At 44.0% G+C, this 26,662-nt stretch overlaps 1 protein-coding gene across 4 annotated transcripts in view; it reads right to left on the bottom strand.

The window, feature by feature from the left end:
• The window catches only part of HIVEP1 (HIVEP zinc finger 1), a 110,552-nt gene extending 95,177 nt beyond the window's left edge, over positions 1 to 15,375 (bottom strand). The window contains exons 1-2 of one of the 4 annotated variants that reach the window (XM_042463397.1): positions 15,299 to 15,375; positions 3,348 to 3,477 (exon numbers count right to left, since the gene is read on the bottom strand). In XM_042463397.1, the coding sequence (XP_042319331.1) occupies positions 3,348 to 3,393 (46 nt within the window). In that variant the 5' untranslated portion in view covers positions 3,394 to 3,477; positions 15,299 to 15,375. Of the gene's footprint in view, positions 1 to 3,347; positions 3,478 to 7,073; positions 7,205 to 8,246; positions 9,187 to 10,992; positions 11,026 to 15,298 lie in introns of those variants that run through there. The other 3 variants (XM_042463399.1, XM_042463395.1, XM_042463398.1) reach the window with 3 other exon arrangements.
• Between the last annotated feature and the right edge of the window lie 11,287 nt (positions 15,376 to 26,662).

Below are 26,662 nucleotides of genomic sequence, written 5' to 3'. Positions count from 1 at the left end.
CCACCCTCCAAAAATCAAGCAATTTACGAGCAACACTGTATTTTACCTGAGTAATCTGACTGCTTGAGGAAAAGCTGGCACACAGGGAAGGAAGCCTTTGGAATATGATAGACTGCAGTGCAATATAGAATGGGATATGAAAGGATGCTCACTGGCAAGTCAACTTTCCCTTCCAAAGTCATATCAGTTCACAGTGCAGAAGATGGAGATGTTAGACTTAATAGTTTCCTATTGTGTTCTGTTTTTGTGTTATTGTTTCTAATTTTCCAATGGGTAAGGTGAGATGGGGGATGACAGATGCAGTCTTCTTGGTCTCTGCTGGCTAAAGAAAATCTCATCCCAAAAAAATTTAGATGATTCATGTTTTTCCTTCCCAAACATAGTTGCAACAAGCAAGTGCATTCATAAAGCCCATCTTCCTAAAATACTGTGAAGATTTTCTATACTGAAAAGTTTATTTGTAGTATCTGAGTATACTCTTAGGCTGGAGGCCTTGTAATTTGTAAAAGAACAAAACCCAATTATCATTTTTGAGTCACTTAAAAACTCTGGTTCAGAATGATGAGAATTTAAAATGTAGTGGGGTTTTTTTAGCAGTTTAAAAAAATGTTTGCTTCTTAGAAACACTATCATACAAGCATGTAGCTCCATTACAATCACATTAAACATTACAATAATAAATGCAAACTGACTATATAGGCTGCAATCTTAACCCCATTTAATAAAAAGGTAGTTCTAGAACACAACTAGAGTTATTTCTAAGTAAACATGCACAGCAATGTATTCTATTTATGAAAAATGCCTGAATGACTTGATTGGCATTACAAAGCATTTCAGAAACAAACTCTAAAGGATGAGAAAACTAATGTATTTTCTGGCATATAAGACTACTTTTTAACCCAGGAAAATCTTCTCAAAAGTTGGGGGTCGTCTTATACGCCGGATGTCATCTTATAGGGCAGACTGGAGAATCTGCGGTCGCTGCATATGGTGGGGGGAGCTCAAAAACGGCAGCGTGCACATCCCCACCGTATGCGGCGATCGTATGAAAGCAGCTACTGCTCTGATAGTCTTGGAGACAGGGTGGGCTGGGCAGGCAGGGAGAGCTGACCAGTCCAAGCAGGATTTGTATACAACAAGGTTTCCTGCTAAGTACCTGCATGTCATAAGCATTTGAATTAAAATTACCATATTGAAATCAAATCTGATGGTTTTTTAATTTTTATTTGGTGTGTGTTGGAAGAGGGGTCGTCTTATACGGCGAGTATATCCCAAACTCTATATTTTAACTGGAAAAGTTGGGGGTCGTCTTATGCGCCCAGTCGTCTTATACGCTGGAAAATACGGTATATGTAAAACAAATATGAATGAAAATAATAAAGTTAACAGTAAGCAAAGATAATAAAAGTTCATGTACATCTACTTGTCAAATTCCTAATGTCATTTTTTTTCCTCAGTGGGGTGAAACAGACAGACCCTTTGCAGCAGCTTCCTGGCAGCTTGGGGGCTTGTTTAGATGATACATGCCCCCAAGGCGGCAGGAAGCTGCTGTGAAGCTGTTGCCTACCCACACGGCAGGCAGCTTTGTGGCACTCCGATGGCGCAGCATTTAGATGCCACATGCCACAAGAGTGCTGCAAAGCTGTTGCAGCAGCAGAAAAGCAAGTGGTTTTCTGGCTCAGAAAGGAGCAGCTTTCTGCCGCTTCTTTTCGCACCAGCAAACGGCCAGATCGGGGCCATGGCGTACGGTTGCCACAGCCCTGATCCAGCTTTCTCCAGGGTGACTCAAAGCCACCCCTTCAAGGCCATCTGTTTCTTCCCAATATTACACTATGGAAATATAATCAGGATTCCAAAAATCTTAGATGCTCAACAGACTAGGCATCTGGGAATATTTATTTCAGCTTGTGCAAAATACTACTAAATTGTTCAATCACTAAAACCTATGAAACAGAAATATTTTTCCAGCCCCCAAACAACCTCATGTTTGTGAAGCTCCATTGATATAGGAGGCAACACCCCATATCCCCATTCTTTAGCTGACATTATTTCAAATCTAGGGCTAGATAAACTTCAGTATTGACAGTTTTGCAAAGAACATCAAGACCAGTTTCTTTCTTCATTTTTAAAAAAGATAGTGGGACTTCCTAGTTACACATATGTAATTAGGTTTAAGCAAGAAATTGCTTCAATCTTTAACAGAAGTTAGTATTAGTGCATACTTCATAACATTTAACTTGCACTGTAAGCATATTTCTAAATTGCTCCAGACCTAGGGGTTTAGTTACAGCATATCAATATGCACAATACAATAAAAAGAGAAAATAAATATGTCAAGTTGCTACATAAAACTAGGTAAAGAGTACTCTACTGTTGTTTATATCCAGATCTCACAGCAGCTGACAGAAGAGGGCCTTGCAGTGCTTCCAGATGAACTGTTTCAAATTCTGTGGTATGTATCTACTGTATATACTCGGCTATAAGTTGATCTCATGTATAAGTCGAGGACAGGTTTTGAGGACAAAATTATGGATTTTGATATGACCCGTGGATAAGTTGAGGCTAAAATTTAAGGGCATGTAACAAAGGATGTAGAGGATGAAATAAAGGGAAAACAATGCCAAAAAACTTACAGAATTGCAGCAGCCATAACTATCTGTGCTCACACCAAGGGTTGGATGGACGACAGACTAGAAGGTGTGAATGCTTTTAGGTCAGATTACACGTTTGCCTTTCACCAGGGGATGGTTCCTTTATTTATATAAGAGTTAAAGTATAGTACTTACAGTGACCCATGGATAAGTAAACTCAGGTTTTTGGGTCAATAGTTTGATCAAAATTTTTATACTTATACATGAGCATACACAGTAACTGTTATTTAAAAGCAGTAAGGGTAAGAAACACTTATGAATCTTGCTGTGTTATGTCAGAATATTGTGAATCTTCAGGTTAATTTTAGAGAACCATACCTTGCCTGCCCAAATGATTGCATGGCTGCTTCTACTTCAAGAACAGAAAACCTATCCCACACTGTCAGTGCTGTCACCCCAGAAATAGAGCATATTTAATGAACTTTCTCACGTCAAAGTTATAATCTTCTTCAAAGCTGTTATCGTTCAAGCTGCTTAAAACTAACCAGGAAACAAGGAGAGAAGAAAGCAACAGGCAGATGCACATATGAGAAAGAAAAAGCGAGCAATGCAACCAGTTTCAGCAACAAACAGAAAATAATATATATATCAGAAGATGTAATCCCCATTACACCTATGGATCCTGTGACCTTTTTAAAAAATGTTTCAATGGATCACCATTTTTTTTCTCTTCTAAGAGCCGTGTTTCTTTCTTACCTCTCAAATTTCTAGGATTTATTTGTTTTGTTCGAGGCATTCTCATCCAGTCATAGACAGTTTCCAAGAAATGGAGAACAAGCCAAAAGCAGCTCCATAAACATGCCAGTGGGGTCAGTTAATCCACATACTAGGGAAGGGAAAAAAGATTACATTAAATAAGGTCCCAAGCAACAAAAGTATTATCTCAGTTTAACTAATTTATCATTAGAACTACATGGGCTGTATTATTCAATTTTGTGAAACTAGGTTGAAATTCTTAGAAACCCCATAGTCACTACTGGACCCCCAAGTTCAGACAGAACATATAAAATAATTTAAAGACAAACATCCCATTCATCAGTTTGCATAGAAGTCCTTTGAAAAGTCATAAATGCAGGTTTAAAAATAGAATTATGACCTTATTTCAGGTTTACCAAATAATATGCTTCCTTTTCACATTAATGGGTCAATCTGTTGTATAAGGGTCACAAATGAAAAGCCATGAAAGCAACTAACCCTGTCATACTGAAATCAATTATTCAGAACAAATATAAATGGTATCATTTCTTTTACGTAGAGCTTTTACAGAAAAAAAAACCTTACTACTGCAGCCCACTTCTAATAAAATTATGTGGATAAGCTACTCCTTTTCATTGTATTTTAAGTAGCATTTTGTTTTTTTCTTTCCCCCATGCCTTTCAAATAGTTAAACGTGGTCAATTACAAATACTAATGCTACAAATATTTATAGCCTTGTTGGTTTATATCAAAGGTCTAGGAAATCCAGATTTCTCTTTCTAACAACTGGTAGATGCCCCTCATGCAGGGTAAGAAGGAAAACCTAAATAATAAAAAAGACACAAGGGGAACACTTTGTCCCATCTCCCTGAGAACATTATCATATGCCTTTAATAGTTGCAGAAAGAAGCAGAAATCCAGCAGGTGCCATTTCTCTATCACATCTTTGTAATGGGGAAGTCGCACCTGCAAAACTTCTGCCTGCAGTAGTCCCTATGAGAAATTCTAGAAAGAACAAGCCAACAACTGAAACAAAGTGGAATGTATTTGTTTTATAACTTTGAGCTGGGCAAATATTTATTTAGTGGTACATCTTTTTCCTGCTTAAAACAAGTATTCATTGTTTTGCAGAAGAAAAATAAAAGAACATTCTCTCACCCACGTACCTTCTCCAATATCAATCACTCTTATATATAAGCGGAGAAAGACGGTGATTTAAGTTCCACCAATGGTCCACACAAAATATGTGAGCTCTGTTAGACATTGCACTGGTTTCACTGAGTTCTGGAGATCATGCAGAAAAAGCTTAACAATGCTCAACTGATAGGTAATAAGTTGAAAATGGAAGTTCTCTTTGGCAGACAGAACTGTTGAAAAATTCCTTAGTTGTTTCTTAAACTAACTAGTGCTATAAATAGTCAAGCTGAACAAGCAGCCTTTAAGAAAATAACTGGATAGTAATAAGTGATGCCTGAATCTAACAGACTCTCACTGCCATTAATTTCTACTCCCTAGGAAACCTATTTTCAGAAAAAGGGAAAGAACTAAAGGCATACATCAGCTAACAAAGTTGGTGAGAGTGAAATTCTTTTATGTACAATGTTTTTAAGTCCAGCCAGCCCCCAGGTTTCCTCCTTGCTCCCTGTCTAGCTGGAAGTTTTAATAAAGGCATTAGCAGTGAGATGATGGTGAAGGAGGGCTAGCAAAGCACAGACTTTCTGTCGAGTCGCAGCAGTAAATATGTTTGCAGTAAATATTGCAATAGAGCTTGACCTGGGAAAGAACAGAATCCAGCTCTAGCACACCCTACTGTCGTTGTTTGTGCCTGCCTATACAAGGCAAAATAAACATGTTTACTGAACTTGTTTTAATAGGAAAACAGAGAGAAAAGGACCTCACCAGTCTCCTCCAAGCATGTTAACAAAGCACAGATTTATAAGTTTGGCCACCAACATGGAAACAGCAAGGGTGAAAGCTGGGGAAAGAAAAGGGCATTTCTGGATGTATTTTGGAAGAAGCCTTTCAGTGGTCTCTAGAGGTTTGAAATGTTTTTGTTTACTTATGCAAGGTTTAACTGCCCTGGTTGTTTCATTTCCCACAAACGTACGGTATTATTAGTTTTGAATAAAAAGTTTCTTAAAACATGTGAACTGCTTTCCTTTTTTGCAGAATAGGAAACTATCCCTATTCTTTCTGTGCTATTTCTGCCCTTGGTACCAAATCTTCTGTTAAAGAGGTAATGCACAGGAACACATCTACTTTATTGAGATATACCTGTACATGCATAATATAAAACAGATGCTAGTTTCTTATACCAGGACTTTTAATATTTGTGTTTTTAGACCATCACAACCTCATGGGGCAAGGTTGATATATCCTTCTCCCTGGGTGTACTCACATTGCAGAATCAAAGCACCACTTTAACTATTATGGTTCTATCCTACAGAATCCCATGATCTGTAGTTTGGTGAGGCTGACAGAGCAGCCTGAATAACTCATCAAACTACAAATCCCAGGATTCTGTATGATAGAGTTGGGGCAGTTAAAGTTGTGTCAAACTGATTTAAGTATGCAGTGTGGATACATCCCCTTTTAACATCTTATGGGGAGGAAGCGGGGGGCAGTGCCCAAATGCAGCAGTCCAGTCCAGAAGATTAAATAAATAAAACTCTGGATGGTATTGGAAACTCGCTTCCAAATGGTAGGTCTTGCAGCTCAGCAAAACTTGAGCAACATGGTGGGATCATCCCATTGCACCCCATACTGTTAGAAAACCCTTTATTTCCTTCTGCTGCTGAAAGGAGGAGAAGGAAAATTGCCCTTTCTTATTTGTTGGTAGGGCTTCCTAACCTTGTTCCAATGCCCCTTTCCAGGGCAGGGTCTGCCTCATACCCTCTTCAAATTCACCTTTCCACCTCACTTTTTAAAACCAGTATGCAAAGGGATCTTATAGTAACTTTGAGACTAACTGAAAGAAATTGGTACCAGGAGCTTTTCTAGACTTCAGCCTACCGCAGATGCATAGGAAGCACAGGCTCAAGTGTACAAAACCTCAGGCTACCTGCTTCTTTCTTTCAGTTAGTCTCAAAGGTGCTACAAGACCCCTTTGCATACTGTTTTTCCAGACTGACACAGCTATGTCTTTGATTTCTCTTTTTAAAAGTCATTGTGTCTAGTCAGCCTAAGATGCAGGAAGAGAACCCACTATCCTGTATGTGGTTAATTCAAAAATCCACTGAACAATGATACTTTCATTGGGCCAACCAAAATGCACAATTACACGTTGCAAGCTTTCAAAGCTCCACTGCCTTCTTCATCAGACGAAGTGTTAAAAAATCATACAGGAGGAAAAAAGGAAGATCTTTGTCATGGGCCTGCAGGTTGCTGCTTTTTGCTCTCAGTTCAGATGATATGGCTCTTTTAACATAAGGTCATACATTTTGCAACTGTTAACAATAACTTGGGTGAAATACAGGGACATAGCCTTTCTAGTCTTCAAAAATCAGTCTGTAAAGGCATCTAATAGTACTTTTGAGACTGAGCGAAAGATGTTGTAGCTCAAACTTTCCTAGACTTAGGTTTCCTCGGGTGACAGAGTAAAGCCTGAACATTTCCATAAAGCATATGATAAAGCCAGCGATTAAAACCGAGACTTGTCACAGGCTTCCTTAATAAATGAGGGCTGTTTAGCTACAACCTACAAAAAGCACATTACATAATATTTACACTTTTAAAAGTAGTACTTCCGTTGGCCACCAGCAGGATTTCCCCTCCAGAAAAAGCCCATTCTCGGCGCCAGGCAAACAAGCCATCCTGGCACAGAGGGAGAGGTCTAGGCTCCCTCTCTTCCTCCAGAGTCCCTCCCCAGTGGGATGGGGGTCTGGGGGGGAGTGGGGAGCCCTGAGAAAAGCCACCCCACAGAGAGGGAGGAGGAGGAGGAGAAAGACGCAATGAGGGCGGCTCTTCTTCTGTTGCAAAGGGAGGGAGGGAAGGAAGGAAGGAAGGAAGGAGGGGAAGAAGGAAGGAGGAGGGGAGAAAAACATGAATGAATACAGAGGGAGGAGCCTGGGAAAACCCCTCTGCAACGCAGAGCCGAACAAAGCAAAGCACACATGCCAGCAGCAGGAGAAGGAGGAGGGCAAAGTGGGGCAGACCCCAGGGAGGGAGGGAAAGGGGAGGAGAGGAAGGAAGGAAGGGAAGGAGAGAAAGGAGGAAGGGAAAGGAAAGGATGGAAAAGAGGAAAGGAAAGGGGAGGAGGGAAGGAAAGTAGGGAGAGAGGAGGAAGGAAAGAGGAAGGAACGGAGGGGAGGGGGAAAGGAAATAGGAGAGGAAAGGAAAGAAGAGGAGGGGGAGAGAAAGCAAGGAAAGAAGGGAGGGAAGGGATGGGATGAGAAGGAACGGAATGGAAAGGAGAGGGAGGAAAGGGAGAAAGGAAAAGAAGGAGGAAGGGAGGGAGGGAAGAAAGGGAAAGACATGAGAGGAAAGGAAGGAGGGAAAGAGGAAAGGGAAGGTAGAAAAGGAGGGAGGGAGGTGAGGGAAAGGAAAGAAAGAAGGGAAGGTGGAAAGGAAAGGAGGACAGGGGCGGAGGGAGGGACCAAGGGGATGCCACCACCACCACCCAACCCCTACTGCCTACCTTGCAGGGTCGGTGGGCTCTGGGGAAGAGAGACGTGGGGAGACGCGGGTCTTTGGGGGGGATCCCAAGGGTGGTGGGCTTCCCCCGGGCGGACCCTCCCTCCCTGCCTGCCCCGGAGTCCCCCAGGCCCCCTCAGCCCCATGCCTCCTCCTCTATCAAGGGGGGCTTTGTGATGGGGAGCAGGAGGGCGCCTTGCACCGCCTGCAAAAAGCCCAGTGCCCCCCAAACCCCCCATGGCAGACCCCCACCCCCCTTTTGCAAACCTGGAGCTGATGGCGGCGGCGGCGGCGGCGGCGGAGGAAGAGGAGGAGGGAAGCTGTCTGCGTCTGGGGTCCTCCTCCTCTGACAAGCCTGACCCGGCGCTAAACCCCCTCCCCAGATTTCGCTTCCTCAGCAGGGCCTCCCCGGTTCTCCCTTCCACACAAACACAGACACACACACAGACACACACACTCCGCAGCACAACCTGGCTGCAAGCAAAACGCAGCGCCCCCAGCCCTCTGAGGAGGATGCCTAGGAAGGAGAAGGAGAGGAGAGTGCGTCCAGATGGGAGCAAACTCTCCTCTGCAAAGCAGGCAAAGATAGAAGAAGCACCTGGGAGCCCCAGGTCTGGGTGGTTGGGGAATAATGTGGGGAGGGGTCAGCAAACCAGGGGTCCCTTTGTTCCTCCTCCCAGTCTCTGGGGGCTGCCCCACCATCACCACCACCCTCTCCCCACCCTGCCAACTTCCAAGGCTTTTGCATGCCTTTTCTCTCTTTCTAAAACCCCCTGGGAAGCTGCTTTCTCCAAGGTTTCCAGCAAGGTGCTTTGGTGAATAACCCTCCTAGGCCCCTCTTTCCTGCAAGACACGTGTTCTGCCACATGCACACGTGCAAACACAGACACACACACACACACAGGTCCTCCTCACCAGCTGCTGGGCCTCCAGGAGGAACTCGGTGCCCTTTTCCTCCTCCTCCTGCTTTGTGGTGAATGCCACCCCTTTTTGCACACTGGGCCCTCCCAACCCAGGGAATTCCCTGCCTGGGCAACACAATACACAACACACACACAAACACACCCTGGCCCTGAAGTGCCATGTGGTTCAGTTTCCCTTTTAGCCCCAGCACACACTTCTTCCTCGTCCTCCAACAACAACAACACTTCCTCTTAAGAAACCCCCCCAAAAGTGTCACTCCTCAGATCCTTTAAGTCATTTCCAACTTATGGCAACCCTACCATGGAGTTTTCTTGGCATGTTTCTTTGGAGGGGGTTTGCCATGGCCTTCTCTCTGAGGTTAAGAAACTGCTACCTGAAGCAGTTCAACCTTGATAAATACCTCCTGTGGGTTGCTAAAGTAATTTTAATTTTCAAACCCAGTTTGGGAGATTCAGACAAAAATCCACCAAACAGTGATACCTTTATTGGCCAACCAAAATGCACAATAAGTTTGGGGGAGTGTGGCAGTCCCTTCCCACCCAAATGTCTTTGGCTGGGCACACTTACAAACTCACCACTGTTCACTTCTTTTGGCCCTCTCACAGGCCCTTCCCTTCGGTAAGACCCTAAAAATGCCCCCATTGCCCCCATCTTTAAACTCAATGCAAATGCTCCACTTTTCCACACAGAATCCATGGGCCAAGACTTCTCAGGCAGGTAAATGAACCCTCAGCCCCACCATCAAACCAAGGCACCCCTTTCCCTCAGTAGACATACCTTTAGACCCCATGCTGACACCCCATCACCACTTACACAATCCCAATACACCCACCCCATCTAGTTCCCACCCACCCAGATTGCACTGCCCCCAAAGTGCTGCGACCCCACGGCAAAAGAAGAGCATGCCTTTACTGACACCCCACCCCATCTAATTCTCATCCACCTAGATTACAGCCCCTCAAAAGTGCTGAGACCTTACAGCAAAAGAGGAACGTGCCTTTAGACCCTATAGTGACACTCCATCACTGCCTATACCCACCCCATCTACTTCTCAACCACCAAGACTCCACCCCCCAAAAAAGTCCTGAAACCCCACAGCAAAAGAGGAGTGTGCCTTTGGAACCCATATTGACACCGCATGGTCATCTATACAGTCACAATACACCGCCCCATTTAGTTCTCACCCACCACACTCGCCCTCTCAAAGTGCTGAGACCTGAGGGTGAAAGAGGGGTGCATCCTTAGACCCTATATTGACACCCCATTGCCGCCTACACTCACCCACCCTCCAGACACCCCACACCATCTACTTCTCACCTACCATCACTGCAGCGCCCCAAAGTCTTGAAATCCCACAGCGAAAGAGGAGCATGGATTTTGACACCATATTGACACCCCATTGACACCTATACAACCCCAATACACCCACCCCCAAACTTGGAGCATCCCACCCCATCTCTCCCACCCAGACTGTAACCCCATGGCGAAAGAGGGGTGTACATTTGGACTTCACATTGACACTCCATTGCTGCCCATACTCACCCCATATACATCTCACCCACCCAGACTGCAACCCCATGGTGAAAGAGGGGTGTGCCTTTGGACCCACACTGACACCCCATCACTGCCCATACCCACCCCATCTACTTCTCACCCACCTAGACTGCAGCCCCCCCCCTCAGTGCTGAGACCCCATGGCAAAAGAGGGGCTGAGAAAGTGGGCCTGAGGGGGAGGGGAGGGCTAGAGTAAGTGGAGAGGGGGGCAGGCATGAGGGGGAGAGTAATAGTAGTAGTAGTAGAGTGGAAGTGTGTGCCTTCAAGAGAGGGAAGGAGGTAAGGGGCAGATAGAGGGGCCCATAACTTGGGAGAGAGGGGTCAGTGGGGCTGGTTGGGGGGGAGTTGGGAAGGTCTGAGGCTCCTGGTGGTGGTGGTTCCCTCCCCCCCTTTTTTTCCTTTCTTCACCCTCCCTCTCTATAATGGGGGCACCTGAGGGAAGGGCTGGTTGCACCCCCTCAACCCTTCCTGGGGGGCAGCTGAAGGAAGGGGAGGCGATAAAGGCGGCGCGCGAAGGGGGGGCGTTCAGCGTTACCTTCCCTCACTTTCTATTGCAGGAAGCGGGCCGGGTGACGTCACCGGGTCTCCCGGGCCCCGCCCCCTTCCCCCTGTCTGCCGAGGGAAGGAGGGAGGAGGGAGGGAAAGAGGGCCCACTGAGGGGGGTTCCTGGCTGAGGGGAAAAGGGGACAGCAGAGGAAGTGCAGGCTCAGGAGGAAGAAAGCATCCCTTCTCTACTCTTTCCATTCCACTTTGGCACAAGAGTTTACACTGTTGTTGTTGTTGTTATTGTGTGCCTTCAAATACTTTTTCACTTATGGACACCCTATTTTCTTGCCAAGTTTTTTTTTCAGAGGGATTGTTTGGTTTTGTTTTGTTTGTTTGTTTGTTTGTTTTTTACACATTGTCACCCTCTGAGGCTGAGAGAGTGTGACTAACCCCAAGGTTTACATGACTGAATTGGGATTAGAATCCAGCACTCAAATTACATCATTGTTGTTGTTGCTGCTGTGTGCCTTCAAGTCATTTCTGATTAATGGCAAACCTATCATGGGGTTTCCTTAGCAAGTTTCTTCAGAGGGTTGGTGTCTTTGTTGTTTTGTTTTACATTGCCACACTTTGAGGCTGAAAGAATATGACTTGCCCCAAGGTTTACTTGACTGAGTTGGGATTAGAACCCTGGTCTCCAGGGTCATAGTCCAACATTCAAAACTACTTTGTTGTTGTGCGCCTTCAAGTCGTTTATTACTTATGGCGACCCTATCGTGTAGTTTTCTTAGCGTGTTTCTTCAGAGGGTTTTTTTTTACACTGCCATCCTCTGAGGCTGAGAGAGTGTGACTTGCCCCAAGGTCGCCCAGTGGGCTTCCATGGCTGAATGGGGATTCAAAACCCTGGTCTTCAGAGTCATAGTCCAACACTCAAACCACTGTGATACTCTAGTTTACACAAAATTCCCCAAAGGGTCACTCCCTTCAGATTGAAATCTTGGCCTCATCTGGAACTCAATAATAAGAGTTCCTTCCAAGCAGAGGAGCACTGAATTGCACTTTCAAAAGAGGTTGTGCAATAGAGTTTGGTAAACTACCACTGACTCACTTCTTAACCCACTCTCTGACCAACAGGTAATGTCATTAACTCTTTATAGGGTGCAGCTACACTGCAGAAATAATACAGTTTGACTAAATTTTTAACTGCCAATGATCCTGAGATTTACAGTTTTGTCAGGCACTAACATTCTTTGGCGGAGAGGGCTAAAGACCTTGTAAAACTACAGATCCCCAGATTCCATAGGATGGAGCTGCAGAACGTAAAGTGGTGCCAAACTGCATTATTACTACAGTGTAGATGCACTCACTGGTCCAAAACACACTGCAGAAATAATCCAGTTTGAGACTGCTTTAAGTGCCCTGGCTCAGTGCTAGAGAATCCTGGAAATTGTAGTTTATTGTGGCACCAGAGCTCTTTGACAGAGAAGGCTCAATGTCTCACAAAACAGTTCCCAGAATTCCCTAGCATTCAGCCAGGGCAGTTAAAGTGGTCTCAAATCCAAAACACACTGCAGAATTAATCCAGTTTGAGACCGCTTTAACTGCCCTGACTCAGGGCAGTTAATATTCTCTGAAGCTGCTGTAAATTTCCATGAATGAGGCAGGGCAATTGCATGTTAGGAGCCTTGCCTGGAAATGCCTCAGGTATACAGCCATGCAACTAAAGGCAACAGTAAGGAAAGAGGAAGGGGTGGTTGCAAGGAGTTATCTGTGTAGAGCCTATATCTGGATTAATGTTGGCAGCAAATAACCGAGCCACACAAAAAAAGACAAAACTGTGAAGTTGGATCAAATCAGGCCAGCTGACCTAGAAACCAACTTCATGGTATGAGGCCATGATAAGAGATGCCACCTCAAAAGCAGATGGTGCTAGCTCACACAGAGAAAGTGGAATTATTGTACAAACCTAACAGCATTTGATGCAGTTAATCCCTTTAATTTCTATTATCGGCAAGGGCCCAGCTTCAGAGTTTCAAATACAAGGGGGAAGGGAGTTCAGAGATGTGAGATGCCCTGTTGTTATTTCCAAAATCTATTCAGCCACAACCCCACGCTAAAATCCTAGATGTTTCCAGATGGGCCGTTTTTTGTTGCCTCAAAGAATACCTCAACTGGGTAAAAGTCCAATTAGATATTGTTTTTGCAAATGTAGCAGCCCTTCTGTGGCAGCCATTGTAATTGTGTCCCTCTCACACAGTGCAATTCTATGCGCATTTACCCAGAGGTCAGTTCAATTATCTTTTCTGTACCAGGTAAAGATCTTTTGTCCAGCCATTTTAAGAAATGTGTAACTGTTTCCACACTTTTGGCCATCAATCCTATGGCTGGGTTTTAATTTGGTTTTATATGTTGAAATATTGTATTATCTCCTACTAGTTTTATCCATGGTTTTATATTCATTTTTTGTATTACAGGGCAAGCCACATTCTCCTACTTTAAGACAATGGCAACTTCTTCCCAAGAAATCTTGTCAAGAACACCCTATGATATGGTTGCCCTAAATTGGAGTCTACTTCATGACACATAACTATACAGTGGTCCCTCCACATTTGCTGGGGGTTGGCGTGAAGGACCCCCATGAATTGGAGAAGCCACAAATTAAAAAAGCACTATTTTTTTAACCAAGAGAAAACCTCTCTAGGAATCTCCTGGTCCCCCAGTGCAACTCTATGGTCAACATTTGCCAGAAGATGATAACAGAATCATGCTGCAGGACCTATAAATGCCCAGACGTGTTTTCTCTAGGAACTTCTAAGGTCTCCAGCACAACTCTATGGTCAGCTTCTGGCAAAGTTGTGCTGGGGGACCTAGAGATTCCTAGAGAGACAATATTGATCAACTCCACAAAGAATCAAATCCGCAAAAGTCAAAGCCGCAAATGTGGAGAGCCAACTGTATATTTAGTGGTGTTGTATATTATCTTTTAAAACAAACCATACCCTGCCCAGAGAACTTATGTTTAATGAACAGTTTGAAAGTGTAATGAATGTATTTGTAAGTAAATGTGTTCAAGAGATCTCTCTCAACACAGTTCACAACACTTCTCAAAAGAACTGGCAACATGGCAATCTCTCTAAACTGGAGAGAGAAGGTTGCCAACCATCCCTTTCCATAAGCAATGCCCCTTATTTGAGGACCACAAAAGCTTGTTCCTTATAAAACTGTTTGTTATTAAAAAGGGATGTTCCCTATTTGAGGAGTGGAAAGTTGTTGTTTTTTTTGCAGAGGATGGAACTAGAACACCTAAAGAATTTCAGAGGAGGGAACTAGAACACCTGAAGAATTTCAGAGGAGGGAACTAGAACACCTGAAGAATTTCAGAGGAGGGAACTAGAACACCTAAAGAATTTCAGAGGAGGGAACTAGAACACCTAAAGAATTTCAGAGGAGGGAACTAGAACACCTGAAGAATTTCAGAGGAGGGAACTAGAACACCTGAAGAATTTCAGAGGAGGGAACTAGAACACCTAAAGAATTTCAGAGGATGGAACTAGAACACCTAAAGAATTTCAGAGGAGGGAACAGAACTAGAACACCTAGGGAATTGCAAAGGATGGAACTAGAGCACCTAAAGGATTGCAGAGGAAACTAGAACATCTAAAGAACTGCAGAAGATGGAACTAGAACACCTAAAGAATTTCAGAGGAGGAAACTAGAACGCCTAAAGGTTTGCAGAGGAGGGAACTAGAACACCTAAGGAATTGTAGAAGATGGAACCAGAGTACCTAAAGAATTGCAGAGGCTGAAACTTGAGGACCTAAAGAATTGCAGAGGATGGAGCCAGAGCCCCTAAAGGATTGCCCCGAATGGAAGGAGAGCATCTGAAGTTGGTGCCAAACTGCACTCTTGGTACAAGGTAGCTGCACTACTGGAAACTAAGACGGAAACTTTAGTGGAAATTGGGGGTGGGTGGGAGAGAGAATGTGCCAAGGGCTGCCCCTGTGGTGCCCCTCGCGTGCCCCCTTGCAGAGTCCCCTCCCTGCCAGGCGCAGACAGCCGCCTGCCCTCCCTGCCTCCCTGCCTCTCTCTCTCTCTCTGCGCCTGGCTGGGGCTCCTGGTTGCTGACGCGGAGATCCCGGAGGTTCCTCCTGGTTGCTGCGGGCGGGTCAGGGCCAGGCTGTGCCTCCTCCCCTTTCCTGGAGCCCTGGCTGCCTGGGTTTTCCCGTCCCTCCTCCTCCTGCTGCTGCTGCTGCTGCTGTTGCTGCTGCTAATCCTGCCCAGGAAGGCGCGCCTGGTGCGCTCTTTGGAGATGCCAAGGGCCCCCTCCTGTGCCAAGGCAGCTGGGCAGGACTTACCTCTTCTCCTGGGTCATCATGCGCCCTCCTGGCTCTGGCCCCTGGAGTTTGGGAACTAAGCACACACCACACACAACACAACACACGCTCACACCCACACAAGTGGAAGTGGGCGTGAGAGGAATGGCAAAGGGGAGGCGCCCCAGGCTGGCTTGGCTTGGCTTGAGCTGGCATGATCCCTGCTTGGGCTGTTTGGCTCCTGGCCTTGGCCTTGCTTTATTATTACCACCACCATTTATTTATTTATTTATTTATTTATTTAGAGAGTGCTGTAAAGTTTACGCAGCACTTTGCTTAGTAGGAATCAAAATACAATAAAATGACAACAATAGAGAAATGAAAAGCCTGCTGCACTGTGTACAACAATCTAAAACATCAATATACAAAACTAAAACATCTCATAACACAAGTATACAATGAGCGAGCTTCGAAAGCTTGCAGCAAGTATATTGTGCATTTCGGTTGGCCAACAAAGGTATCACTGATGGATTTTTGTTTATATTTGTTAAATGGCCAACACAGCTACCCCAGTCAGCCTGGCCAACAATCAGGCATTCTGGGAGGTGAAGTCCTAACAGTCTGGAAAAAACAACGTTTGGGGGAACCAAACCTGGCAGCCTTCGCCGAGGAAGGGAGTCCTTTCCCTTCAGCAAATGATATTAAATTAACATTAAAAATACACAAGCTGGCATTGTTGTGTGTGTGGACATGTGTTTTAATTTGTAAAGCTATCTGTATTTTCTTGCACTTAAGATGCTGCTTGAAAAGTGAGGCTAAGAGCTGTGTTTGAGAGTTAAAATTACTTTGTTGAATAACCAACAGAAGTACATATTATGGGTCCAAGACACACTGCAAAAATTATCCAGTTTGAGACCGCTTTAACTGCCGCCCTGAATGAGTGCTAGGGAATCCTGGGAATTTTAGTTTATTGTGGCACCAGAGAAGGCTTAATGTCCCAGAAAACTACAGTTCCCAGAATTCCCTAGCATTGAGCCAGGGCAGCTAAAGAAGTGTCAAACTGAATTATTTCTGCAATGGGTTTTTGACCAAGGTTTAATAGCTTAAGGTAACATGCTCTCAGCCTGGAGGAAGAACCTCTTTCCTTCCCCTTCAGACAACTTTCTCTCCTCCACCTCTACAAAGGGCAAAGGGGCCCAATGCTTTGTTAAGCAGAATGCTTTCTTCTTGTTGTTGTTTTGAAAATGCAGGTCTTTTTGTGTGTGGATGTTCTCCTGTACCTGAAACCTTGCAGGAGCCTCTAAGATACTAATAAGACAGAAAAAGAAATAACTGCACACAACTCACAATCACAAGTATGTTAACTCAATAAGCATCCATTTAGAACACTTACAGGATAAAAGATAACTTCACACAACACACAATCACACATAACTCAATAAACATCAATTCACAACACTTACAGGGGAAAAAACTGCACACCACACACAATTAAAAGTATGATTCAATAAACATTCACAACACATACGGGGGGGGGGGGAAGGGGAGAGAGAAATAACTGTATGCAACACACAGTCACAAGTACATAACTAGTATAAATGAAATGGGTATATGAAAGTAGATAAGTATATATAGAAATACCGCATTTCTTGATGCACACTTGCATAAAAATTCCTTATTTATGTGCTAAAAATAACACACAATGAGGTCTTGGCAGAAGTTTGGAATTTTTAGCCTTTAAAAATTAGTTTATTTTTACAGTGTTTAAATTAGTCAGGTTGATTTTATTGTATCCACCTTCAGATCTTTAGACAAAGGGGGGATATAAATATTCAGTAAATAAATATGCATTATATTTCCCTAGAAGTCAGTTGCACTGGGCTCAGCAAGTGCCATTCCTAGATAAAGGGTATAGGATTCCACGCTAAGGTTTTGCTATTTAACTACTAATCTGGTTTAAAGAAACAGCAGTTGGGCCCAAGTTACAACAGTCCCAAACGCTTACCTGCCCGCCTACCCCACTTGGGCATCTTACATTATGCAGAAAATGGAACAGCTGAATTATTTATATTATAATTGCCATTTTTGTTATCGGTATTGCGAGCTGTGATCTCAACTGGTTGAAAAATCCAATTTTCATTAATTATACAAAATTGCAGTGTGTTGTTGCATTCCCATTCACTGCTAGTATTATATAACTAGGAATGAGAAAGCAGTACCTTTTCAAAGTGGCTTTGTAAAGCTCTCAACCAGAAAACCAGTCACAGAAGTTTGGACTTATAATATTTAAGGCTATGTAAGCCAGTACACTATGGCGTAATGGTTGGAGTGTTGGACAAAGACTCTGGGGGTCAGAGTTCAATTCCCTACTTAGCCATAAAACTCACTGAGTGACCATGGGCAGGTCACACCCTCTCAGCCTCAGAGGAAGGCAATGGCAAACCTCCTCTGAACAAATCTTGCCAGAAAAGCCCCATGATAGGGTCACCATGAGTCAGAAACAATCTTGATGGTTGACTTGAAAGCTTCTAGTATATGGAAGGTGACTTGGTCCAGTTGGTTACATGTGAATTCTGAATATAGTTGGCTAATTTAACTCGTACACTATGTTGTTGTTGTGTGCCTTCAAGTCATTTCTGACTTATGGAGACCCTAAAGTGAACCTATCAGAGGGTGTGAGAGTATGTGACAAAGGAGTTTATCAGACCAGGGAAATTGGAAGTATAATCCAATGGCAATCTGAATGCAATCATGAGGTTTAACGTTATTGCGTGATAGACAACCACATGCAATTTCAGGCAATGGAAAGCTATTTTGGGGCAATGGGAAGTCAGTTCGAATGCAATTCGAATTCACGTAAATTCACTGAACTAGCAAATTCACGTGAATGCATCCTGCCCCCACTTTCTTTTCATTCAAAATTAAGAGAAATTCCTCACGTGTGATAAACTCCTTAGCCAAAGTCACCCAGTGGGTTTCTATGGTTGAGCAGGGAATTGAGCTCTGGTCACCACAGTTGTAGACTAATGCTCAAACTACTACAGCACACTGGCTCATCCCTTACGTTGGCGGGATACAGACCGCCGCTTTGTGACGGTCTCCCGCCGGCTCCATTTGCTCCGCGCGGGAGCTGCAGCAGCCAAACCGCACGGCTCCCGCGCGGAGCAAAAAAGAAGCTCCATTTCGGAGCTTCTTTTTGCGGCGCCTTTATGACGTCGCGAGGCGCCGCTGGCACATTCGCAACGTCATAGGCGCCGCGACACGTCTGGACGCTATGCGTCCAGTACGTAAACATGGCAGCCCCCATGTGGAAGGGGCGCCGCTATGTTGTATGTATTCTATACGTACTAGGGTTAGGGGGTGCGGAAGCACCGCCCCTTCCTAACCCTAGTACGTATAGAAGACGTACTATATGGCAGTTTGTATCCCGCCTGTAGTTTGGACTATTGTTTTATGGCAGTGATGGTGAACTTTTTAGAGGCCGAGTGCCCAAATTGCAACCCCAAACCCACTTATTTATTGCAAAGTGCCATCTCCCTCTGGCTTTCCAGTAACAAACTCTGGCAAACTGTGCTGGGGTGACGGCACACGTGCCCACAGAGAGGGCTCTGAGTGCCACCTCTGGCACGCGTGGCATAGGTTCACCATCACTGTTTTATGGTATACCCTGTGTGAATTGAATGCTGCTTAAAATGCTGCTACTGCATTTGTCAATATTCTATCAATAATCAGTGGTTCAGGTATAAACTCCATAAGCAGAACTGGAAAGTTTCTCACACACCTGAGGAAATGCACATTCACAAGAGAGCCAGTGTGGCATAGTGGTTTGAGTGTTGGACTTCGACTCTGGAGACCAGGGTTTGATACCCGCTTGGCCATGAAACCCACTGGGTGACCTTGAGCAAGCCACATGCTCTCAGCCTCAGGACAAGGCAATGACAAACCTCCTCTGAGCAAATCTTGCCAAGAAACCTCCATGATAGGTTCACCTTAGGGTCACCATAAGTCAGAAATGACTTGAAGGCACCCAAGAACAACAATCACTCATTTGTTGGTTTATGCCCCACCTCTGTCAATATTCAGTGTGACTGACAACAATTTGTCTGCAGTACCATATTAAATTATTCCTGCATGTGATACCCGGCTTCATTTCCCATTTGGCCATAGGGCAGGAGTGACATATGAAACTATTTCAGGGGCTCATGCCCAATAATCACACATCAGCCTATCACAAAGAGAACAAAGGGGGGGGGCTTTCCATTGACCATGATGGGACACACATGTGGAAGGAGGCAACCTAGAGGATGAACTGAGGAATTGTTCATCTTGTCACCCCTGAATTCACTCTGAATGTTTTAATTCAGTGGTTCTCAAACTTTTAATCTGGTGAACCCCATTTAATCTGCATGTTGATGTCACCTCCTCCCACTTGACATAATATATGAATAACAATATTTTGTTAGTTTAGTGTGCGTATTTTTGTTCGCACATTCATGTACAGTATATTCATTTTAAACATTTTACAAGGAAATAGTTCTTCTGTAGTCTTTCAGGCATAGTCTCCTTGCCATTCTCTTCTCCTCCAGGACAGAAAGCAGAGAAGTAAGAAGAGGAGGGATCGGGGCCTCCAAATCTTGCATCCGCTTGAACAACTCTCACCCCATCCCCAGAGTCCCACTGCACAGTTTGAGAACCACTGTTTTAATTTATTTTAACTTATATATATATATGTTTCAGTGTCTCCTCTGTTTCCCCCTTTTTTCTTCCTCAAAAGGTGTGTGCTGTTGCTCAACATGAAGCACTTAGGTGAGGATGGCGCACCTTTAGAATGTCAACACTCTAAAGCAGGGATGGAGAACATTTGGCCCTCCTGAAATTTTGGCATATAATTTTTATCAATCCTACCCAGCATGAGCAATGGGTAGGGATTGTGGTAGTTGTAGTCTAATATACCTGGAGGGGTGAAATTTCCCAATCCTATTGTAATATTGCCTTTGGTTTTAATCATTACCATTCAGACCAATAGAAAAAAAATGTTTGAATAGATAAGTGAAAAAAATTATCCTAATATGCAAAAATGCAATGCTGTATTAATGGTAAGCACATTATTGCCTGTAACAGGTTTGAGATCCTGTGTGATATATTGGTTTGGGTGTTGGCCTATAACTCTAAAGATCAGGGTTCAAATCCCCACTCGCTCATGGAAACACCCTACCTGTGTGACCTTGGGCAAGTCACACTCTCTCAGCCACAGAGAAAAGTAAAGGCAAACTCCCTCTGAACAAATCTTGCCAAGAAAACTCTGTGATAGGTTTGTTTTAGGGTTGCCATAAGTAAAAAATGACTTGAAAGTACACAATAAAATAATGGATTTATAACTGTGTCACAGTCTCAGTCCCCACACATACTCACTATATATACTTAATTCTGAATATATATATTTCCATATTTTTCCTCTAACACTAGAGCCAATTTAGAGTAATTGGATCCTGTGTGTGTGTGTGTGTGTGTGTGTGTATTGTGTGCATCCCTCTAAGCGACTTCTGTGTATGTAATAAGTATATATACAGATACTCACATAAATACACACACATACACATGCTCTCTAAATTAGCTCCAGTTGAAGTGCAGGGAACTCTGGAGAGTTATTTATTCAGAATGGAGTCCCATTGAGTTTGGCAGGAATTAGTCCCAAATATGTGTGCATAGGACTGCAACATTTATTTGTGGCTCCTGCCATCAACAAACAAACTCAATCACTCTTTAAGAATTTTTTCACCCCTGGATAAAACCCAACTCTTTCCTTGTTGCAAGACCTGTTCTGTATTTTTATTAGTCATAAAGGAACTGCTGCTTTTAGTTCTTCTTGTCTTAGTCCTCCCCTTCATGAAAACACATTAATCATTATCTTTATAATCTCAAAAGCAAATAATAAATTCCACAACATGATGGGATTCTGGAAAAGTTACTCTTTTGGACTACAAGTCACAGAATTTCCCTAGCCAGCATGGCCAGTGACCTTCATGGTTAGGGGATTCTGAAAGTTGTAATCTGAAATAATAACTTTTCCAGGCTGTGAACAGATTTCAGTTTGTTCAAGAGACCTCAGGAATTCCTCATGGCCTTCACATTAATGAAGTGGACTAGGATTTTTCTACACACATTTACTTGAAAATGCTTCCATTCACACTTTTCAGAGTGTCGCAGTGCTGCAGACGTCATAGTGCTAGACTACTCTGAGAGTGAGGTGAGGTAAGCTTTCCTGGTAAACAGAAGTCAGGAGCAGCAGAGACTTCAGCAGATTGACAGGAGTGAGAAATTTGGTGGCTTGAAGTGGGAGGAGGAAATCACACCTACCAACACATTAATCATATCCTATCCATCATTTCCCCCTGGTCCCTGCTACTTTTAATTTAAACTGTCTGAAAGTTTGCCCAAAGAAAAGAGTTTTGTGGGATGAAATGAAGTTTGATTAACAGCTTTTCCCAACTTAGTAAACCCCCTTCTCTCTCTTTCAAAAAAGCTATCTGTCTGTCTGTCTGTCTGTCTGTCTGTCTGCCTATCTATTGTATATGCTCATGTATAAGTCTAGAAATTTAGGTCAAAAATTGACCCAAAAAAACTGAGTCGACTTACCTACAGGTCAATGTAAGTACTGTATCTAAACTCTTATTTAAAATAAAATATTTTTTTTTTATTTTTATACCGCCCTTCCAAAGATCAGGGCGGTTAACAGCACAATAAAACAGTAAAAACACAAAATATACATCAAGATTAAAAAGAATACAACAAGACAGAATAAAAACCCCGTTAGCCAGTCCTCATGCCAAAAAAGAGGAAGGGAGGCCCATTGGACTTTAGTCGGGGAATGCAACCTGAAATAGAAAGATTTTTAGATCCTTTCTAAATTGGGCCAGGGAGGTGGCCGAGCGGAGCTCTGTGGGCAGCGTGTTCCAAAGGGCCGGGGCGGCGATGGAAAATGTCTTCCTCATAGTAGAGGTCAGCCTAGCCCCTGGCACCCTAAGTAGTTGCTGCCCAGATGTTCTGAGGGTGCGGGACGGAATGTACGGGGAGAGGTATCCTGGGCCCAAGCCATTTAGGGCTTTATAGGTCATCACCAACACCTTATATTGTGCCCGGAAGCGAATAGGCAGCCAATGCAGGTCTTTGAGCACCGGTGTAATATGACTGGCCCTGGAAGTACCAGTGACCAGCCTGGCTGCCATATTCTGTACCATTTGTAGCTTCCGGGTTTGGTATAAGGGTTGCCCCATGTAGAGTGCGTTGCAGAAATCCAATCTCGAGGTTACCAGAGCGTGTACTACCGTTTCAAGTTCCCTCTGGGCCAGGTATGGGCGCAGCTGGCGAATAAGCCGAAGCTGATAACAGGTGTTCTTGACCGTCGCATTCACCTGAGCAGTCAGGTGAAGCGACGAGTCAAGAAGCACCCCCAGACTGCGCACAGAGTCCTTCACAGGAAGCGTGACCCCGTTCAGGACAGGTAGAACTACCGCCATTCCTGGACCAGGGGAACCTATCACAAGTACCTCCGTTTTCTCTGGATTCAATTTGAGTCGGTTTTCCCTCATCCAGCCCATTACTGACTCCAGGCACGCCACGAGAGGAGAGACGCCATCCTCAGTCACTGCATCAGTCGGAGACATAGAGAAGATTATTTGGGTGTCATCAGCGTATTGATAACCCCGCGCCCCATGTCTCCGGATGATCTCTCCCAGCGGTTTCATGTAAATGTTAAATAGCATGGGAGACAGAATGGCTCCTTGAGGGACCCCAGTTTTAAGGGCCCTCTCATCGGAGCACACGTCTCCCAGCTGTACCATTTGGGACCTCCCAGAGAGGTCGGACTGGAACCACTGGAGCGCAGTGCCCCCGATTCCCACCCCTACCAGGCGCCCCAGAAGGATACCATGGTCTATGGTATCGAAAGACGCTGAGATGTCCAAGAGCACCAACAGGGACACGCTTCCCCTGTCGATGCCCAGACGGAGATCATCGACCAAGGCGACCATGGCCGTCTCAACCCCGTAACCCGCCCGGAAGCCAGTTTGAAATGGGTCCAGATAATCCGTTTCATCCAAGACCACCTGAAGCTGGATTGCAACCGCCCTCTCGATCACCTTTCCCAAAAATGGCAGCAGCGAGACTGGCCGATAATTGTTATGTACCAGGGGGTCGAGGGAGGGCTTTTTTAGTAAAGGTTTTACAATGGCCAATTTTAGTTCAGATGGAAATTGCCCTTCCCTCAAAGATGTGTTAATAATCCGGCGTAACAATAAAGTTACCGCCGGTCCCCCCTGGGCCGCTAGCCATGAGGGACAGGGATCGAGAGAGCAAGTTGTCTTCCGAACACTTCCGAGGATCTTGTCCACATCATCGGTACTTACCAACTCAAACCGATCCAGTTTAATGGAGTCCACGGAGGCTCTGGACGCCTCTACCCTAGGTTCTGCTTGAATGTCGGCGTTAAGACCTTTTAAAGAAGGAACCACCCCCTGGTGAAAGGCAAGAGTATAATCTGTCTTGGAAGCACTGACATCCTCTACTGTGTCATTCATCCAGCCTTAAGAGTGAGCACAAAGAGTTATGTCTGCTGGAATTTTCTTTGACATTGTTTCGCTTCACTTCATCCTTTAGATTCTTTGCTATAAGCCCCTAATTTTTACCCTCAATTTATCCATGGGTCATATCAAAATCCATAATTTCGGCCCCCAAACTTGCCCTCGACCTATATATGAGGCCGATTTATAGTCAAGTATATACAGTATTTTATCTATATATCTGGCTTTCTTGTTATGCTCCTCTTACCCACTTTTATTCTCAGAATAACCCTGTGAAGCACGTTAGGCTGAGAAAATGCAAGTAGTCCAAGATCAGATGAAGATTCATGGTTGAGTGGAAATTTGAACCCAGGTCTCCTCAGAGCTACTTTAACCATTACAATGTGCTGGCTGTTTCTCTAATTTTTTAAAAAAGTAATTAGGTTCTCTGTGAAGATCTTCAACTTGACCTTAACTGCTCTCCATTGTTTCCCACAAGTTTCAGCTTGTGACCTATGATTTGGAAGACATTAGGCCCTTCTTAAAAAATATTTTTCCTGGACAAAGGAATTTTGAAGTGGAGGTTTTTAATATAAAGCTAACAGCTCGCCTTACTTCATTGTTGTTGTTGTGTGCCTTCAAGTAATTTCTGACTTGTGGTGACCAGATGAACCAATCACAATGTTTTCTTGGCCAGATTTATTCAGAGGGATTTGCCCTTGCCTTCCTCTGAGGCTGAGAGAATGTGATTTGCTCAAGGTTACCCAGTGTTTTTCCAGGGTGGAATGAAGATTCAAATCCTGTTCTCCCGGTGTGTTAGCTCAGTGCAGAAACCACTGCATCACACTGGTTCACCACCTAAGTAAGACTTGCTAAGTGCCTAGTTTGTTTGTTTTTTTAATCCTGGTGTTGAAATATTCGTCTTAAGATGGGCATCATTGTCATGTCATCTGTGTGGGGTTCATAACAGCGACACTAAGAAAAGAATCTTTTGTCTTTATTCTTGGCGTCCAGTCTTTTTCCTCATGCTTCAGAGTGTAAAGATGAAAAATGACCAAGTACTATTATTTTTAAGTGTTCAACCCACCCCTGCCCCCCACTTTTTCTTGGCTGTTGCTTTAGCTGTCATTGTAAATACATTGCCTCTGGATTCAGAATAGTTCCAAGTAAGATTGTTTTAAACCTTAATACCCCCTGCCCTGTATTTTTCCCAACTGTTGTTTCGGGTCACAGTGTAACTAAAGGTCTCATATGTTGTCTCTGCATATGTTACTGAACAGAGAGGGTCATATTTTGTTGAAAAGTTTGTAGTATCTCCTCCAGCACAAGAGATTTGGAACATTACAGGAGCTATATCCTCACATGATGGACACTTTCAATAATCAGATATATGGTTGGTGATATTAAGAGCTACGGCAAACATCATCCGGCCATGCGTCTGAGGAAGACCAAGTTTACAAAAGCTCAGTTAGTCTCAAAGATCCCTTTGCATATCATCTGGAAAAGTTCAAAATGTAAAGCCTTCAGTGATGAGAGGGGACAGAAAACTGCTTAATGCTGTAAATGAGGGAAGGTCGAGAGAGTAGTGATTCTCTTTCTAGGTAGGTAATACATTAAGATGACTAAACCGAGGCTGTCATAATTTGGACATAGCATGAGACAACGTGACTCACTGGAAAAGAAAATAATGTTTGGTAAGGGTGAAGACAGTAGGAAAAGAGGGAGACCACACTACAGGTGGATTGCTGCAGTCAATGAAGTCATAGCCGTGAGTTTGCAGGACCTGAGCAGGGCAGTTGATGATCTTGGAAGTCTCTATTTCACATGGTTATCATAAGTCAAAGTTGACTGGACAGCAAACAACAATACTTTAAGAAGCTAGACTTGCACAATTTGTGTGTGTGTCATGTTGACTTTTGTGTTCATCTTCAGTAATGGTGAACCTTTTACAGACCGAATGCCTAGTCTGCAACCCAGACCCCACTTATTTATTGCAAAGTGCTACGTCCCTCTGGCTTTCTAGTAAGAAACTCTGGGAAATTCTGTGCTAGGGCGACAGCATGTGTGCCCACAGAGAGGGTTCTGAGTGCCACCTCTGGCACGCATGCCATAGGTTCGCCATAACTTATCTAGCTGATTTGTGAACATCACTGGGCTAATTCTTCCCCCTCCTTTTCTGGATAAGCAGCATAATTGTGACATGGCCCACCAGCTGCCTTGGTGTCAATAGCCCTCTTCACATGTCCTGATGGTGCTCCAAGCATTATGTTAACACACAAAGAGTGGAGGAGGTCAACACTGCAGGAATAGCTTGAATTAATTATATCATTGGGTCAGGCCTATTAATCTCAGAGTCAATATATGCATACATGTATTGCCACTTGATGAGCAACCACATGGTATCAGCTGATACTACATTTCTCTCTGCACTGTTAGACCTGTGAAGGTACATGATATAAAGAAATCACAAGTGGATTTTTCAGTTAGCAAGTGATGTATGTGCATATGTGAACTAACAGTATGTGTCAAGGCCTGAAGGCCTTAACGCTCTTAATACAGATCAGCCTATTGTTGACCTCAGTACTCTGTCCCCCAATGGCAAAGTGAACTTTTAAAAAGTAGTTAAAAGAACAAGAATTGCTTTAATAGTCTGTTAAAATCAGCATCAGAGGTAGAAAAGAACCGATACTAGACCAATTTATAGAGTATGAAGCTACTCAGTAACTATACAATCACCAGCAGCAGAGGCAGTTGACATCTCAGTTTTGATTGCTGGGGAACAGAGGAAGTAGGTACTGTTGCACTCAGTTATATCCTATGTGTAGGTTTCCCATAGGTACCTGGTTAA

This window comes from Sceloporus undulatus, chromosome 4 (genome assembly GCF_019175285.1).
Source record: "Sceloporus undulatus isolate JIND9_A2432 ecotype Alabama chromosome 4, SceUnd_v1.1, whole genome shotgun sequence".
NCBI lineage: Eukaryota > Metazoa > Chordata > Lepidosauria > Squamata > Phrynosomatidae > Sceloporus > Sceloporus undulatus.
Note: the sequence above shows the minus strand (reverse complement) of the source record. Positions and strands in the feature narration are given on the sequence as shown.